Source organism: Apus apus, chromosome 1 (assembly GCF_020740795.1).
Source record: "Apus apus isolate bApuApu2 chromosome 1, bApuApu2.pri.cur, whole genome shotgun sequence".
Taxonomy (NCBI): Eukaryota; Metazoa; Chordata; class Aves; order Apodiformes; family Apodidae; genus Apus; species Apus apus.
The window spans coordinates 146,628,847-146,646,533 of record NC_067282.1 but is presented as its reverse complement, the minus strand read 5'-3'; the positions used below and the strand labels follow the sequence as shown (position 1 = coordinate 146,646,533).

The window sequence follows — 17,687 nt, the reverse complement described above, 5'->3', positions numbered from 1 at the left end:
TTGCTGGATCATCTGGTGAAGGCCATGTTGCCCAAGCAGTGTCCTGCTGTCAAGAGGTGACTGGGTGACCCTTTGCCTTTTCAGTCAGCATTGAATCAATGCTGTTACGTGGTGTGGTGCTTCAGGGCCTGTGTGTTAGACTCTTCTAATGATGACAGCATCTACTTTGTTAAGTGCATCTACAGTCATTAGCAGACCAGCTGCAATCTAACTAATAATTGCATTTTACCCATCCAGCTTCCCCTTCAGAATAACAATCAGACTGTGCTGGTTTTAATTGTTAGTTCCAGGGGGCATCAAGAATATTGCAAATAGGTCTTGCTGCAGTGCTGAGACTCCAGCCTGAGCTCAGGATCTGGCCACGTGTGTGCTGGTGGGGCACTTGAGTGACCTATGGAACAGGAGTTGGAGCCTCGATTTTCTGACTTGTGAGCATGGTCTCAGTGGCAGAAGTGTCCATAATTTAATCAATTCTTCATCAGATTTTAGAACCCAGCCTTCACTGCCGATGATCACAGCACATCTTTCTTTTCAGTTTCAAGTTTTTCTGCTCAAGTTGTTTTATTTTTAAATTTTATTAATTCCGTGAAAAGTTTAAGTGAATACTCATCCAGCAATTTGCATTAATTAAATAATTTTCAAGCACTAATTAGAAAAAGTGTGAAGAGAACATTAAGTATTGAGGCAAAGCATGATTTTGGTTTAAAAGAAAAAGAAACAACTCACAACTGCTAGCAGTTCAAAGTTTTAGGGCTGTTGAAGGTTTTTATTGTCTTATCTCGCTCTTTCCATGCTTCGGAAAAAAAACAGATGCTGTTTAGTTTGGTTTTTTTTTTGTTCAGGTTGTTTGGCCAGAGTAATAGAACTCTGATCTAAAAGCTGCAATCAGAAGCATCATGTAATAGTATGCAAAAAATAGATGTGTTTCTTTAAATGAACTGTGAGGTGCTTTTTTGTCTTTCTGAGAGTTCTGGAAATTTGATGCATCATGGTCAGTGTATAGAGGGCCAGCGTTTCCTGTTCAGAATAAAGGACCATATTCTGATACCCTTCTGCGTAGTAAGTCACAAAGTACCTCCCAGGTGGTTCTCTTGAAGCTAGTGGTGCTATTATTGAAATAAAGGTGGGATAACCAAATTTTATTTTTTTTTCATAGGACTATTTATAAATCTAGGAAAATAAAAGTGCAGTATAACTAATGGTTCTTTTGCTCTTGCCTTAACAAAAAATTAATAAGTTTCTTAAGCTGACAGTGGTCAGCTACTCTACAAATTATTGCAGAATTAAAATAGAAAAATGATATTTTTCTATTTCTTTGAAACATGAAGTTATGGCCAACTAGTCTACAGCTAAAGACACGACATCTTTATTCTAAATTGATCTAGCATGGACCAGATAATTTAATTTTTGTGCCACAATCTTCCTATCCATGAAATTATTTTAAAATTAACCTTTCTATAATGCTTTGCAAACTGCATCTGGATTAAATATTTTGAAAAAGTTAAGACCATTCCTTTTTCTTACTGCCCTAGTGAAGCTTAAGAATTTCTTTGAGGAAACTGTTGGCCCAGCCCCCATCTTCACTTGTTTCCCAACATATCTTTACTGCTCTCCAGTGGAAACCTTGGGGAAAATTTTACTTCTACTGAAGTCAGTGGAAATAGACTTTATTGACTTCACTGGGGCAAGGATTTCACTCTGGAGCAGAGCTTTTTGGAAGAATTGAGAAATGTAGAAACCTCACAGCCACTAAGCCAAACAGATAAGCCATAAAATTTGTCTACATCAAGGTAACGTTTTTTAAATGCTTTCCCTTGCACTCCTCTGGAACACAAATGAGATCTATTCAGTTTTCTGCTTTGCATTTAGTGTTTCCATGTAGCTTCTGCTTCAAAGAAGGTCTTATTTTTATTCTGAGACACTCATGAGTTGCCTCGTTGCCCTTTGAGCAAAAGCTGATCCTGCAGCTAGCTCAGTAAGAGCCACAATTCAGACAGAGAGCTTGTAAGTTTCTAGGAGCAATGACCGCAGTACAGCAGCTTGAAATCTTCCTGGAATTAAATCTGACTGCTTCAGTTACCTTCTTTTTGTTCAGAGGCAAACTGGGGAGTGTATGTTCAGAGCAATTTCTTTACCATTGTGTCTGCATAGCCTCGGGAGTAGTAATACATCTGTGTAAATAAGATGCTTACTGACAGTATAAATTACGAAGTGGCGTCTATTTTTGTTTATGTTGTTGAGAATACTGTTCTTACAGATGCTTTTCTTCCATTCTGTTTTTCCCTCAGCCTTTCATTATCCTAAGCTTAACGTGTCTCGGTTGATGAAATCTTCCTGGGTGAGAACAGGTATGTATCTCTATAAGTAAGTAAGGGTGCAGTTATTTTTGTTAGGAGGATAACTAGTCTACATAAATATCGATAGCTTAGGGGTGCTGCATTTTTATGAGGTAATAACATGCTTGAGCTGAATAAATTCCAAAACCAAAAGACCTAGTGACCTGAAATATCTGAGAAATGTAATTTTCAGGTCTGAAATGAACTACTGCAATTCCTTGATAATGAACACAAAGTAGTTTTTATCTGTAAAGCAGTTCATTCTTAGTGAGTCAACTTACACTTTCAGACATAAAATGTCTACTCTGTGTGCTGTCCATATACCTCACTGATTTTTGTGGTTTTATTTTAAGAGAAAATTTAAAAATTTGTGTGGCAGTTTCTACTAAAACATACAAGGAATAAAACAAAATTACTATAGATACAACCTGAGTACATGAAAGAGTTTTATCACATTTGGTTGATCTCTCTGATTCTTTCACAGCAGATTCCTCCCACCCAAATCTTCTGGAAGTTTTATGCCATTATTCACAGATATGGTTGAGCAGTCACATTTAGATGCTCAAAGGTTGTTGAGGTTGCCCGTATGCTAAAGGTCCTACCTGCTCCTTTTAAGCAGAAAGCCTGAGCAGTGACCAGGCTTTCAAACTTCCTCTTATGGTGCAGATGTCTGATTGGATACACTTTTGTCTTCTCACAACTTTTCCACCTGTAGTTCACCAGTAGTATAGACTTACTCTTCTTTCAGATATCCCTCTCTCCTCTCTGCAGTGACCCAGTTTAGTTTTTACAGAGGAAACCAAGTTGCAACTTAGCTTCTGAAACCCACCGGTTTTTTTCAGAGAAGAAAAACAAGTTTCAAATCGTGTTCAGTAACCTGAGAGAAGCTACTTGTGTGTTTCCCACATCCAATATTGTCCTTCCTTAGAGATTTATGTTGTCTTTTTTGATCTGACCCCCACTCTCTTGCTGAGCCTTAGGTTTCCTTTGTCCATTGTAGCTGGAAGTTCCCTTAGATCCTGCAATAAGAAGAGGATTCTTCCAGCTCAGAAATCGTGTCCCTCGGTGTTTTTCGATGCTTTCAGACTCTAAGATGTTGAAAGTAAATTGCAGCACCTTTTTTGCTCTAGAGGAATTTTTTTTGTAATCCCAGTTCTTGAAGGCAGCCTGGGAAGAGCAAGTAGACTTTGGCTGGGTTAGTCCTTTCAGTCTGTAAATTGTACTGTAAAGTAATGATTCATGACATAGGAGAATTACAGAAATTATGCATGTAAATGTGAGGTTTTTAATATTAGATTACCCAGATACATGTGCATGTATCCCAGTGGTCATAAAACACTGGGATATGCAGTGTTCTCTGCTTCTGTCCCTCACAGTTACAGAATACAGTTCATGCTATTAAGCATAATTCATTGATACTGAAATTCAATACACAGTCACGAATGGTTTTCTACTTACTGTACATAATAGCCTAAGGCCACTTTCTGTTTATTTTGCTATTTAATTCTGAGATCCTTAGTCTGTGATTGAATTTAGAAGGCAGATGCTGTTGATGTCTGTGAGAAATAATGAAAATGTTTCCTTTTATGACATCTGCAGTGAAAATTTTTAAATTGAAACAGTGGTTTTAGTGCTTTTGTTTCAAAACTTAAAACCATTCAAATTAGATTTATTTTATCTGTTTGGGTGGCTTTTTGTTAAGCACCACACTTGGAAAAAAACAAAACAAAAATAAACATGAAAACAGTGAAAAGGGGATTTTTAAAATTATAAACCACTTTAGTGGAAAGCTTCAGAAATGAAAACTGAATTATTTTACTGCAGTGAGCATGAGTTGGTTTACTGTCCTTTAGGGATGTTTAATTAGGTCATTTGAATGACAGTCTCTCCATTCACTCCACTTTACTGAATGCCATATTTTTAGTAAAGGTCCACACTTTTCATGTTTCCTGTGTTTTGTTTCTGAGGGATTCCTCTCAGTATTAGCCTCCCCAGTGATCTGGAGTACCTGGAGTTGGGAAGTGAAGTGAGCAAGGCTCCTATCAGGGCTTTTTTTGTGTGCTATGATTGCCATATTTCTTAATCTTTATCTAATCTAGGAAAGCTGCACTTAGATTACACAATGTCATTCCTGTGCTGCTGGTCTCCTATTTTTTTCTCCTCAATTCTGAACCCTTGCCCTGCCCACCTCCACCTTTTTATCACTTCCCAGCGTGGCATTGTGACTGACAGTAGTTGCAGCAGACTACTTGGCTGAATTTTCTCTTGTTTTGAAACTATTCATTGAATGCTCATAAGTTTATGGTTTTTAAAGAATTGAAATTGTTTCTTCAGCATCCTGGGTCTGTCTAGACTGGTTGAGATTCCAAAAATTCCCTCTGTCATTTTTTTTTATTATTATTATTGCTATTTACTCCTTTTAACCTTTTCCCTCCAAATGTCTTCATTTCCAAGATGTAACCTCTGGCTGAGTGGGGCAGGACTCACATATGAATACAGCTGCTCTTGAGTTGCCCGTGAGACGCCACAGGGTGACTCAATGCTTGTAATTGAAGTTGCAGAAAAGACACTGAAAAGTTTTGCGAATTAATTTGTGTTCTTGGGTTACTTTCTCTGCAATGTAGTTCTCTTGGGTGTCATCGACCAGCGAATTCAGGAGGAAGTGTTTCAGGCTGAGATGGAGCGGAAACTGGCTCACCTGTTAAGCGAGGCTTTGGCCAGAGGGCGGATATGGAGACGAGCCAGTTTTGCAGGCAGCAACATCGTGCAGGTATTGAGAGCTCAAAGTCACAGGAAGAAATAAAAGGGAATAAATTATTGAATAATTTCCTATTGTCTAGGTTTTGAGTTGGGTAAGATAACTCAAAAGCATGTCTCACATGTAGTTAGTTGGTGATGCTTGTGTTTTGGACCTAAAACACGGTTCTTTTGGATACCTTTGGTTGTCTTTTAAGCTAAACATAACAACTGGGAACAACTGAGTACTTCCAAGTGGCTACTAAAATATTCTGAGGACTTCCTAAAAACTGTATTGAAAATTATTTTACCTACTTCCTATTTTAAAAGCTTGCTATCTTGTCTGAGTTAACGTGAGGTGCCTAGCAAAAGGAGACAGGATACTCACCTGAGTCAAAATGCTCTGTTAGAACAGATACTTCACAGCTCTCTGTACTGTTTTGGTGGTGGTACAGAAATATGAAACAAAATCATATGCAGCTCGATGCAGCAGTAGAGTTAGTATATTCTGCCCCTTAACTGCCTATTTGTCACAGTACCCTTGGTCACAGGAATGGCTTTCAAGTAAGAACAATTGATCATGTCAAATTTTACACACATGGCAGCTTTTGCTATCTGGATTCCAGTGCTGCTTTATAGTTTTGTTATAGGTGGAATTATTCACATAATGTCCCAGAAGACTTGGATATTTAATTTTAAGTTCTAAATTCTCACGTGTTCTTTCTAGTCAGTTCAACACAGTGAAGGTCAAAATACTTTTTAATGGCTCATTTTCTTCAAAATTACTTTTTCCAGCTAATTCTTTGACAGTTGGTTTACTTCACAGATGTTCCTCTACTAGTTCAGACCTATTATCTTTATTTAATTCAATCCTACAGTTTTTGCTACCACTTACATTTCCAGATGTTGAGATTTTCTTACTTTTGTTTTCCTGTTTCAGAAACATCTGTTTCAGCAATTTTATTTTTTTTTTGTGCAGCTTTGAGTTGCTGTAAATAGCTGTCTGCTTCAGATTTGCTATTCCCAACACCACTTTTTTGTTTATGCCACAGTCCTCCCTTTGCATATAAAATAAATAAATATTCCTTACATTGCTAACATATGTACCACAGTCTATAAAATGTGTAAGTGTAGATTATGGTTTTACTGTTTTACATAATAAAGCTCAGGTAATTAATTTTGCACACATAAAACTATGAGCAGGTCCTTCCTAGCTAAAGAATAGTATTTCAGAAAATGAAAATAGAGTTTATTTCTTACGTCTTTGTAATGCTTACTGGGACATAAGATGAGCTCTGCAGCTTATGTGCCAGACAGCAGTACTGCTCATTTATGCCACTTAGTGCAGAGAGTCTGTAAACTGCTATCTTTGGGCAGTGGAGGGTTCTCTTAGCTGTAGTCAAAACATCATACTATCCCAGGGAATGCAGGGCTTCTTCAGATGCTCACAACCCATACTATCAGATAGGGTTAGCACTGAACTAAAGGAGATGTGGAAGAAGGAAGGCTGAAAGAGAGACCTTGCCTGGTAGATGTCTGTGATAGGTGTCCTGCTTTCCTGCATGAGAATGGTAGGTATCATCAGGTATTACAGCTTTTTGGTACCTTGCTTTGGCAGCATGTTCAGGTGTGTAGTAGGTGAGACAGCTTGAAGATTACCATGTGCAGCTGGAGTCATGCACCTGGTAGTGGGCTTCTGAGTGGAGGACAATTGCTTTCAAGGATTGCCCGCTGTCAGTTGAGGATCTGGTCCATAGTCATTGACAAGAAACCTTTTTGGTTTACTCCTGCTAATTCTGTTATTCATAGCCAAGTTTATAAACTGTGTTTCAAGTGTGTATGCGTGCATCTGTTAGTGGCTTCAGGGAGAGCTTTTAATGTTCTTTGTGCTTTATATCCAGGTTTTCCTGTATCTATTTCTTGTACACCAAGCAGTGACTGCTATGGTAGTAGGTCACAATGAAGTGAAAATAAGAACGGAAGCTGCCAGCAGCACCAAAGTGTTGGATACTTTTATTAGCAGGACATTCTTGTATCCACAAAAGACTGGACACACATTTCCCTTGTGTTGAGCCCCTCAATAGACTGGAGTTTTTTCTAAGGTGAAAGGTATTTATAGTGTATTGAAATGTGACAGTTTTAAGCTCTGGGGAAAATCAGGCCTGTGGGTCAGAAGGTGGAGTAATTATTTGTGAATGTTGCTGCAGGCATACTAGTTTCCTTTCACATACTGAGAAAATAGAAATGATACCTTGTGAGTTTAGATTTCATTTCTAAAAGCATGTGTTAGGATCTAAGAATTGTAAAAAATACTCTTTAAATCTTGACACTTTCAATAAGAGCTTTGAACTACTTAGGGTGCCCAAGTAAGATGTTTTCCCTTCTTGTTTGCCTATTTGTACTATTAACAGGTGGCATTGCATGCTAAAAAAAATCCTATAATCATTCTGTATTCTATAAAATCTTACGAGTTCCACATCTGACTGTTATACATGAGATAGTTCCATTCATTTTTGTGTAATCCTTACATTAATGTTTCACAGAGCAAATAACACATTTTTAATATGTATCTGCTGTTGCTGGAAATTGAAGGTACATGTTGAATGGAGTTTGCATTGTGTCTGCAGAGGCTAGACCCTGTGCTATATTTTGTCACTAGTTTTTCTTAACAATTTATCATTAAATTTTCTGAGGAATTAAATGGCTTAATTGTAATTTAAAAATATACCAGAAGCTAGTGCAAAATTAATTAATTTTCCTTCATTTCATATGCTTGGTCTTTTGAAAGAAAGCAAAGAGGTGATCCTACTAAGTGGCAGAAGGATGTTCTGAGTTAAAGAACACCTTAGGCAGCACTGTATTGTGATGTGTGTGAGGAATTAGTAGCTGTGAGGGGACATAATGACTGAACTGAGCTTTTCATTAAGGCAGAGGTTCATTCTCTTGGTTCTCTACTGGCAGCTCATGTGGCTGTCTCAAGTGTGTAATCTGAGTAAAAGCCTGGTCTTGCTGGGAGGTTTTAGGCTTTTAAATGGAGTCTTTGGGGACTGCTGCTGCTTCACCTTTTCCTCAGAGGCGTTTCACCCCTCTGACAACTGCCCAGCGCAGAGACCAGCCCCTCTGCCAGGTTGCCCACAGCCTGTTTCTGTCTCTGTTTTGGCAAGCCAGTTGGTCGAGCCCCTGCAAGCCAGCAGAGGAAATGTCCTTAGCATTGCTTTCCATGCCCTGGCTCTCTCGATTCCCTTCCTGGCCTCCCCAGCTCAGCATGAGGAGGGTCTGCCAAAATGGGCAAGTGTTTGGTGCTCTGACAAGTGCTGCCCAGCACCAGCCAGAGCACATCAGGAGGCAGCTGGCTGCCAGAGACCTGCACTGCCACTGCCTGCTCTTAACAGGTACCCATGAGAGCTTCCTTAGACCTGGGGCACAGGTTATCTACAATGCCTCTTCCACATAAGCTTTAATGTTGCCTTGTGTGCTTAACTGTTCAGGCCACAGCACAGCTTTGATTTAATTGCCTGGACACTGAAATCCTACTTTTAATAGGGCAGAAAGCAAAAACTTTTTAAATTATTTTTTTCCCTAGGGAATGAACAGGAAGGCAATCCTTGTACCTGAATTTTGGGAATTGTGTGTCTGCATGTTTACATGTTTCTAAGTAATGCTCATGCCTTTGAAACCCTTAACCACTTCACCCAAGGATTCCTTATTCCTGATGGGTTGCTGACCAGGACATCCCACTGGCTGACTGACACTTTGGAAACACCATGTGAGCTTGCCCACCACCTGGGTTTCCCCACTTTAAATTATGAACTAGAGTTTGTTGCCATGGCAACTCTGTTCACTGATCTATGATGTTCTCTTGAAAACACTTTTTGAATTAAATTTACTGATGCCTGAACACAGTGGAGGTTAAATGTGCATCTACTATCAACAAAGGATGGTATCATTTATGTTCACAGAAGTGGAATTAGTCTTTTCTTTATAGAATCATAGGAGTTGGAAAGGACCTCTGAAGATTGAGTCCAACCTCTCTTTTTTTCTTTTTCTTTTTTTTTAATTTTCTGCATCCCCTGTACTGAAATTCTTGGGTCTCTTCAGTGCCGATGTCACCTCTCACTGCCAAAGTACAAATGTAAAATGCTTAAATGCTTCTTTGCACAGGGGTTGCATTGCTGGATGCCTGGAAAATACAATTTTTGCCTCCTCTTGCATTCTTAGCACTCTCAAGAATAGAGACATCTCTGTAAAATGTGAGACTAAACCAGTGTGAAGCTGCACAGAGAGTATAATTTGGAGAAAAATGGAACAAAAATTAGTATATAGGAACTGAGTAAAAATGGGCTCAGTGGCTGCCTTACCTCAATTCTATAAACAGACTTAAAACCAGTTCAGCTCCAGTGTGCCATTTCTGTGTTGCAGCAAACTCAGATGAAAAGTTTTTAGTGAATCAATATGACAGAGATGAAAACTGAAGTACTGATATTGTCACAGTTGCCATGTTTATGTAGAAGTCCAATGGTCTTGTAGTCACCTCAAGAATGCCTTGCTCAGCCATCAGCTTTCCCAGAATAGAAATCCGTAATCATCTCCCCTTGGAGTTGAAAGGTTGTCTGCAGCTTCCCTCAGTGTGGTGTGAGCATTCATATAGAACAGATAAAACTTACCTTAAACCAGTGAGCTTAGTCATCAACACCAGCCTGCACCTCCACCCTCCACTGAATTTCTTCATGCTCATTCCCGTGTTCTCTATACTGTGCTGAAACACCTTTAGCTACTTCTTCCTGTCTCCACTCTGACAGTTCTTACACATCTCTGTCCCTGCTTAGGTTGTGGCAACTTGCCCTGGTATCTGTCCTCTTTCCCCTTTGCTTTTCCAAAGGCAGCTGTAGAGAAGTTCCTTTTTTAACCCATTCAGCCAGTTTCTGTTATCCTGTATGTACAACACTAATATAATTATAGTACTTTCTGGGTACTCCACAACACCATAAAATGCTGATTCAATTTGAGAGTCTTCTAAATTTCTCTAATTCTGTTCCTTTGCTGCACACAGAGAGATTTCTTAAAAGGAAATGAAGAACCCAATGACTTTCAGTCCTATGGGGCCTTTTAACTCCCTTGATGTCCATGTGAGTTAAGTGCTACTCAGGAAGGATTCATCCATGCTGAAAGCAGGTACCAGTCCATGCACCCTGCTGCTCTGTGCACTGAGGCCAAGCTGTGGTGAAGGCAGCCCAGATGAAGCAGAAATACAAAGCTGTGGACATTTGTAAACTAAATATATATTTTGGTCCCGTGAAACCAGATTCAGCCTTGCAGCTTCTGAATATATGTTTTGAAACATTGTGTATTGACACTCTTTCATTACATTCAGGCAGGGGTTGGTTTCCTCTTGGCTGGTAGAAGAGAGAACAGCATTCAGGTTTGGTTAATGGGTCCTTTTAGCTAGTCTTGCTGTGTTTCAGAGATATGCACATTTTTCCGCTCTATTTGTAGGCGTCCTGTTTCTTACATCAAATGTGACTGACATTGAACACTATTGTTTGCTTTCAGTTGATTTGGCCTAGAAGACTTTTTTCCCTTTCTTTTTTATTCTCTATCACTTTTTTTTTTTTTTTTTTTTTTTTTAATTATACACCTTGCTCTTGCCATTCCTGGGAAATGCTTCTTTAGGACATGTTGAGTTGATGCTTCAAAGACCAGAACATCATCTCTGTTGAGACAGAACATTGCACTGCTTCCCTTCAACATGATTGTTTTGTTGGAAACTAGGAAAGAAAAAAACAAAGTTTTGCATGAAAAATTTGTGTGTTTGTTTTACTGTAGGCCTGTGGGCAGTGTTTGAGATTCTAATTGATTAAATATGTACTTCATAGTAAAGGGTAGTTCTGAAGGAAGCAAATATATTGCTCTTTTTGTGGCAATTCCTTCCAGGGCTCTTCAAACTCAGTTTTATATGACAGAGCATCTACTATTTGTTTGGCTTGATTCTAGGTTGAGTTGACCATGCATGTAAATGGTTAAACAGAGGAGAGTTATTATATGTAAGATCTAATTTTACAGGAATTCAAAATTGTTATGTGATTCTCATATGCAATGTAGATGTTTGGTGGTTAGAGAGTATCTACAGGGCTTCCTCATAGCATGCATTCTTTTGATTATTAACATCTTTAGAAGTAGGTAGGGAATTGCTTCCCACAGTGATGAATGCATTCCTTCCTGAGGAAAGGTGGATGCCAGAGGGAGCTGTTTGGAGGATGGAGGTGGTTGTGCAGGTGTTTTTGCTGAGGAAGAACAAATAATTCTATTTGAAGCTAACAGAGTATTTGCTTGTGTAGCTGCTTAACATTTGGAAAAACTGGAACAAAGATGTGTGCGTTATGAATAACAAAGCAAAGTCAAAGTAGGTATTTAGAGAAGGAAAAGTACAATCACACTAATCTTTTCAGTAGCTTCTGCTAACCAGCAAGTGCTAAAGGTAATAATAGAGGCTTCCAGAGTGACCTGGTGTGGGCATCTTTAGAATTAAAGCAGTTATTCTTTTCTTCAATACTGGATCTGTCATGAAACAAATAAAAATAACAAATAAATAAATAAATAAATAAAAAGAACTTCACGTTTGCCATAAAAATGTATTATACAAGGGATCCCTTCTCTGAAAATTTTCTTTTCAGTTACAAAATAGATATTTCTGTAAATTTCTCAGGGTCCTGGAGCACTTAAGTAATGCTTGTGTCATTAGATGCCAATATGTTATGCCAGCAATGTTGTCTTCACCTGAAAGATTTCCATTCAGAATCTTTTGTATAAGTATTAGGTGAAAATGAAATTAATTGAAATGAATTTTAGTTTGGAACTGTATTATTTTTACTGAATATTGACTCTGTGTAGCTATGCTTAGCTCTTCTCAGGTGAGAGAACTAGCCTGTGTATATGTTGTGGTTGCTGTATTTTGTATTTTAGAGCACTACACACAGCACATCTTCCCATCAGACTTTTCTAGATATTGACAGTTTCCAAACTGTACCAGTTCAAAGCAGTTACTTGGTTATTATAATATCATATTTTATGATGTCACAGATAGAGAGATTTTGTAGGACAGAAATTTTATTTCTACATAATAATACAAGGTGGAATATTTCTTATGCATTAGGGGTTGCACGCAGTCGCAATTAAGACAGGTACTGATGCCATCTTGGCCAAAGCTGTTCCAAAAGTGTCTTTTTTAGTTAAGTGTCCTTAAGGTCCAGGTCCTATGAAGGGAAGGGGGAGAGAGGGTAAGGACTGAAAGACCACATGTATGGGAGCCCCGAATAAGTACAACTTTAAAAGCTTTCGAATTTCTTCTCAGATTGTGAACGTGTCACGTTTAGTTGGTGTTGATAACCCTGTGGAGCTGATCTATTTTGTGGAGGACCAAGATGGAGAGAGACTCAGTGCTCTGAAGTGTTCAGACCTGATGAACAGAGTTGATATCCAGCGGGCTGCGATCATCCTTGGATACCGCATTGAAGGCACCGTTGCACAGCGTAAGCCCCATCAAATCCACACTGATATGATGATCCCACAGAGAGAAACAAGGAAGTGTGACATTAGCTTTGGAACTAGTGGCCATGTACAGTGACTGCTGTTGCAGCGTTTTGTTCTTGGGGTGCTCCTGAGGAAATAAATCTTAGCAGTCTTGCAGTGAGCTATGGGGTGTTGCTCTGCCTCTTGAAGTCTCTGCTGAGCTTGGAATTGCAGCAGGGTCCTTAAGTGCAAGCCTCACTGCATTCACTTAGTGCTCGTGCTAGAAAATGACTGTGCCAACTAGATACGTCCCTGCCACTTCTCTTTCTTCTAATCTAATATTTCTATACAGCTTAACTTGCCCAGGAGCTTGCACAAAACCCACGATTGTGGGATGGGAGGATGTCAGAGTTAAAGGAGTGTTTCCTTTAGCTGAGTAATGGCAGTGAAGCGTGACACAAGTCACTAAGTTTTTATTTGCCTGAATTATGTTTTTGTGAGTGAAAGATGTAGGCTAATGCTAATTGGGGCATTTTGGATGGTGTAATTGAAAAGAAACAGTTTATTTCCTGTGTTGAATGTGATTGACCTTATTTTTATTTGTTTGCCCATTAGTAATCTATAACTAATGTAATATTTTAATAAAGAGAATATAAAAGTAATGTGATCTTTTACTAGATATACATCAGAAAAAATACGACAGTTCGTATAAAGTCATATAAAGGCTATTCAGGAAGCTTGGACACAGAAGACCTGCTCTGTTAGGATTAGAGAAAAAACTTTTGCTGTTTTGTTTTAAAACAGTAACAGACATGTATATGATCTACAAAATACCTGATTGATATGAATGCTTAATTACTTCTTCTGTTTTTGGTGCAATATGTAGGCATGAGTTACATTGTACTGCAGGGTATTTTGCCAGTAGAACAAGCATGTGTTTGATTTTTAAAATTCTCTGCAGAAATACAAGAAAGAAAATAGTAAAAATGGCACCATCTGGATGTGTTTCTAATTTTTTTCCACTCATTAAAATCGTAGTTTAGTGATAGGTTAGTAGCTCATGTACATCTGTTTAATGGACTGCAATATTGGTTAGAAAGAAATGCAAAAATGTTGCAAGAATAAATTCCATTTACAAAAAATGCTAAGTGTTGAACAAACTTCATGAGGTGTTTATAGCTTATGCTGCATGTTGAACCTGGCACATAATTAGGAAGTTCTTTTAAGAGGCATAGAATTGTAGAATATTTTTTAAATGTTTCTTCTTATTGGAAAAAAATAGACAAAAAGTTACAAAAAGAAGAGAAAATTTATAAAATATAAGAATTTTATGATCTTCTATTCTCTAGGTTCATCATTAGAATGACTCTATAAAAATTATATATAAAAAAATAAGATTGCATAGAGATACTGCTTTTAACATGAAAACATCATTTTAGCCAAGTGTGTCAGTTTGACAAGAAATTTATTACTGCTGTGGTTTTTAGTCCCACATATAACCACTATGCAAAATAGAGAAAATGAAAGGTTTGTTGATTTTTCCAGTTCAGTTTTTACATGAAGGACTGAACTACTTTCCAGTAGTTTTTTCTCTGTTTGGGGCTAAAGGGTCTCACATGCTGAAGATTAAACAGAGAAAGGAAAAAAAAATTAATAAAAAATGCAGAACTGTATGTTTTGGGGAGAAGGGTCTTACTAATTTCAACTTTGGTTATTGATGGGGAAGGTAAGAAAATATAGAATGTATAACTGAAGAGAAGAGTCAGCTGATAATAGTGCTTAAAGCAGGATAGAGGCAGAGTAAGGCTGGAAAGTGCTCACCTCTGTTACTGGTAAGTCATTTTTCTGGAGCCGTTTAATTATGTCAGCTCAGTTGTGGGTTCTAGAATGATGTGGCAGAAGTGTATTTTCATTATTAATTTAAGCACAAGTCTTCAGAACGTAGGCCAGAACAATTGATCACCTGTCCCATGCTTCCTGAGCATGACGTATGTTAACTTACAAGTGGTATGACATTTTCTGTGATGTGCAGCTGGTTTCTGATAAATTCCTTAACTACCATTTGCAAGAGCATAAAAATACATAACCTTGAAGTGTCCTCATTTAAAAATACATAACCACATAAAATTGCTGTCTTTCTTTTAACTTCACAGCTGTGGAGAAGCTGAAGGAGTCCACCTCAGAATCACAAAATAGCAACCTATGGATTATTGTTGGTGTGGCAGTCCCAGTTTGTGTGGTGCTCCTGATCGTTGTTATTTTATACTGGAAGCTTTGTCGAACAGACAAACTGGAGTTTCAGCCAGACACAATCAGCAACATTCAGCAGCGACAGAAGGTAAAAGGGGAAGCTGGGCTGAGAGGAGCTTGAGTATTCTGAGCAGAAATAAATGTGAGAGTCTAGGGAACACCTATCATCCTTAAGTAGCATATGGAAACACGGTTTCAGAGCTTTCAGGTTTAAAATAAAACAACAAACTCAAACAAAACCAAAAAAAAAAGAAGAAAGAAAAAAGGAAAAAAGTCAAGGGATAGCTGAAGATTCAAGAATCCCACTGTGGTTTTTTATTTATTCTCCTAAGAATATGGTAGTGCATTAGATAGATACATCCTTCTGAAATGTGGGCACGGAGGCTGAAAGGAGCCTTCCTTTATCACTTCATTTCAAGGCTGTGGCTAGGACTGAATAAGAGGAAACATACTGTCTGTGGAATCACTGACTTTATTTTCTGCAGAGGGCTGAATTTTTCTCGGGAGAGCTTCTGCTAAACTAATTTGATAGCTAAACTGCACCATCCATTGTACCTCAAGCTGGAACTTGAGTTTGCTAGAGCCTTTCCTTGCAGTTCTGCATTCTGCCGGGGCTCTTGTGTCGCTGTTGTTAGAGCTTGTTGCAGGACTAGAACTTCACCTGGTGGATCTGCATGAGATTGCAGGGGTCAGCATTTTGGCCAGAGTGTTGGAGGATTGGGTTAGAATTATGAGAAATTCAATAGTCTGTCTTTTTTTCCTGCCCAAGATCAAATGCAAAAAATATGTGGCCCAGGATTTTCACAAAGCATGTATTCAGTAAAAAGAATAGAAAAGTGACTAAAGGGTTACAAATCCTGCTTTTCCTTTTTACAACTGAAGGCAACTGGTCTGTGTGTCAGAGATGCTTATTACTTCCTATACCTTCAGAGGCATTATTAAAGGCAAAATAATCCACCTGTGCTAATCCTCTGGTACTGTAGTCATGTTCTTGTACTGTCACCTCATGTTCAGTCATACAGCTTTCTCCGTAACAAGTCTTGTCTGTACACCATGCTCTCTTTCAAGATAATTAATGATCTGAAAGATGAGAGAAGCAGAAAGCAGTTGCACTTCCAAAGCAGTCAGAACAAATCAATAGTGACTTCCACTTGCCTTGCTACTGCAGACTGTCAGAATTGAGGTCAGCAACAAGTGGTACCCTTTGATGAACTTCACCCTCTGGTACCTTGTTTCACCTGTGGTGAGGTAATACATAACAGAGTTTGATTGAAGAAGTTCCCCATAGTAGTTTCAGCTAGTTTGAGAAGGGTCATACAAAAAAGGCAAGAAAGGATCATTAACCTTGGTTCGCTATTTCATCACATACATTTTCAATACCTCTGTAGCGTTGCAAGCTTTCTGTAAGGTAGCAGTTGGGTTGGGTTGACTGTAAGGCCAGAAACATCCTTCATAGTTTTACTTTCTCTTGCGAAAATGGCTCAGTTGTTTTTCTCCTCTGCTTCCACAGTATGCTTAATTTTAATCATTCATGAGTCAGAAGCCTTGAACTTGTTTGTATGCAAGTCTCATTTCAGTTCGCCTAGGGAGCCTGTCACTTTGCCTTCTTCACTGTAAGCAAACTAGAAAGAACCAGTAAGGATATCTATTCCAGTCTTTGTGCCAGTGAATGGCTCATTATATTAATACTAAATGAGGTATAGCAATAAAAGTGTCTTAAATTTTTATCACTTAGTACTTTAAACAACTGGCAGAATCTACTTTGAAAACCATTTTCCTCCTTTGTCCAAGATCTGGAACAAAAGGACTACTCTTGTTTCCTTAGTAGCAGGCTGTCTTTGGGCTTTCTTCATGTCTTCAAACAGTGGGTTGGAATTCCAGGTCAAAATAGGGCATATTTAACAAGGACTGAAGACCCCCCAGACAATCACAACAGCATAGAAATTACATTTGGTCCTGTCCTTCCCTTTATAATTGTTTGTGTTTTTTATAGTTTTTAATTGCAGTAAGTGTAAAGAAATAAAGGAGTGAAATCATGTGATCGGGGATTTAAGTCTGTCAGTAAACTCAAGACAAAAATGTACTCAGGCCCCCCCTTCCTCACCCCACCCACAATTATTTCCATCCCCTCTTGACAGAGCTTGACTTTGATACAAAAAGCAAAGTGAAGGCCTGCACTGCATCTGTAAATGGAAGGATGTTGAGGTTAAGGATTGTGGGTTTTCTCTTGGAATCAATATTTCATTGGTAAAAACCATAAAGATGCATTTATAGTGCTAGCTCTTCTCACTTCCATAAATCTTTTAAAAATAATTTCTTTTAATGTAAATATAGAAACGGAATGTATAAATATCAAAGTATTTCATTAACACATGCATGGCATATCCATACTGGAAATAGAAGGCAGTTCTTTTCAGTCGTGTAATATGTCTACAATATGTTCTGCACTTGAAAATGTGTGTTGGTTGGAAGGTAAGAAACTGAGACTCTCTGTCGTTCAGATTAAATGGATACCATACTGCACTGCTGGATCTCCAGAGGTATCACCACTCTCTTTTGCAGAGTGTTTAATTAGCCGTTTTAACATGCCAGATCAGTGGGCAGCATAATAAGCTGTTAGAATTCGCAGTAGCAGCTGATAGTAGATTATATCATCTGTGACTTAAAAGCATTGAATAAAGTTGGGAGTGGGGCAAGGGGGAAGCCCGTTTGCTTCATGCTGCTGGGAAAAGACTTTGCCACTGAAGGCTGGTTCCTTGAAATGTTGAGGGAGAACTTCTATAAATATATGGTAATGCAGATTACATAAGTAAGGCATAAGTTTTGCAGGAGCTTTTTATTCTCAGTTTAGAGTCTCTT

The 17,687-nt window shown here is 38.4% G+C and overlaps 1 protein-coding gene across 6 annotated transcripts in view; it reads left to right on the top strand.

The window, feature by feature from the left end:
• Positions 1 to 17,687, top strand: part of KIAA1549 (KIAA1549 ortholog) — a 150,624-nt gene that overhangs the window by 93,326 nt on the left and 39,611 nt on the right. For all 6 annotated transcript variants that reach the window (XM_051623683.1, XM_051623666.1, XM_051623701.1 and 3 more), the window contains exons 7-10: positions 2,289 to 2,348; positions 4,961 to 5,106; positions 12,421 to 12,598; positions 14,732 to 14,916. In XM_051623683.1, the coding sequence (XP_051479643.1) occupies positions 2,289 to 2,348; positions 4,961 to 5,106; positions 12,421 to 12,598; positions 14,732 to 14,916 (569 nt within the window). The remainder of the gene's footprint in view (positions 1 to 2,288; positions 2,349 to 4,960; positions 5,107 to 12,420; positions 12,599 to 14,731; positions 14,917 to 17,687) is intronic.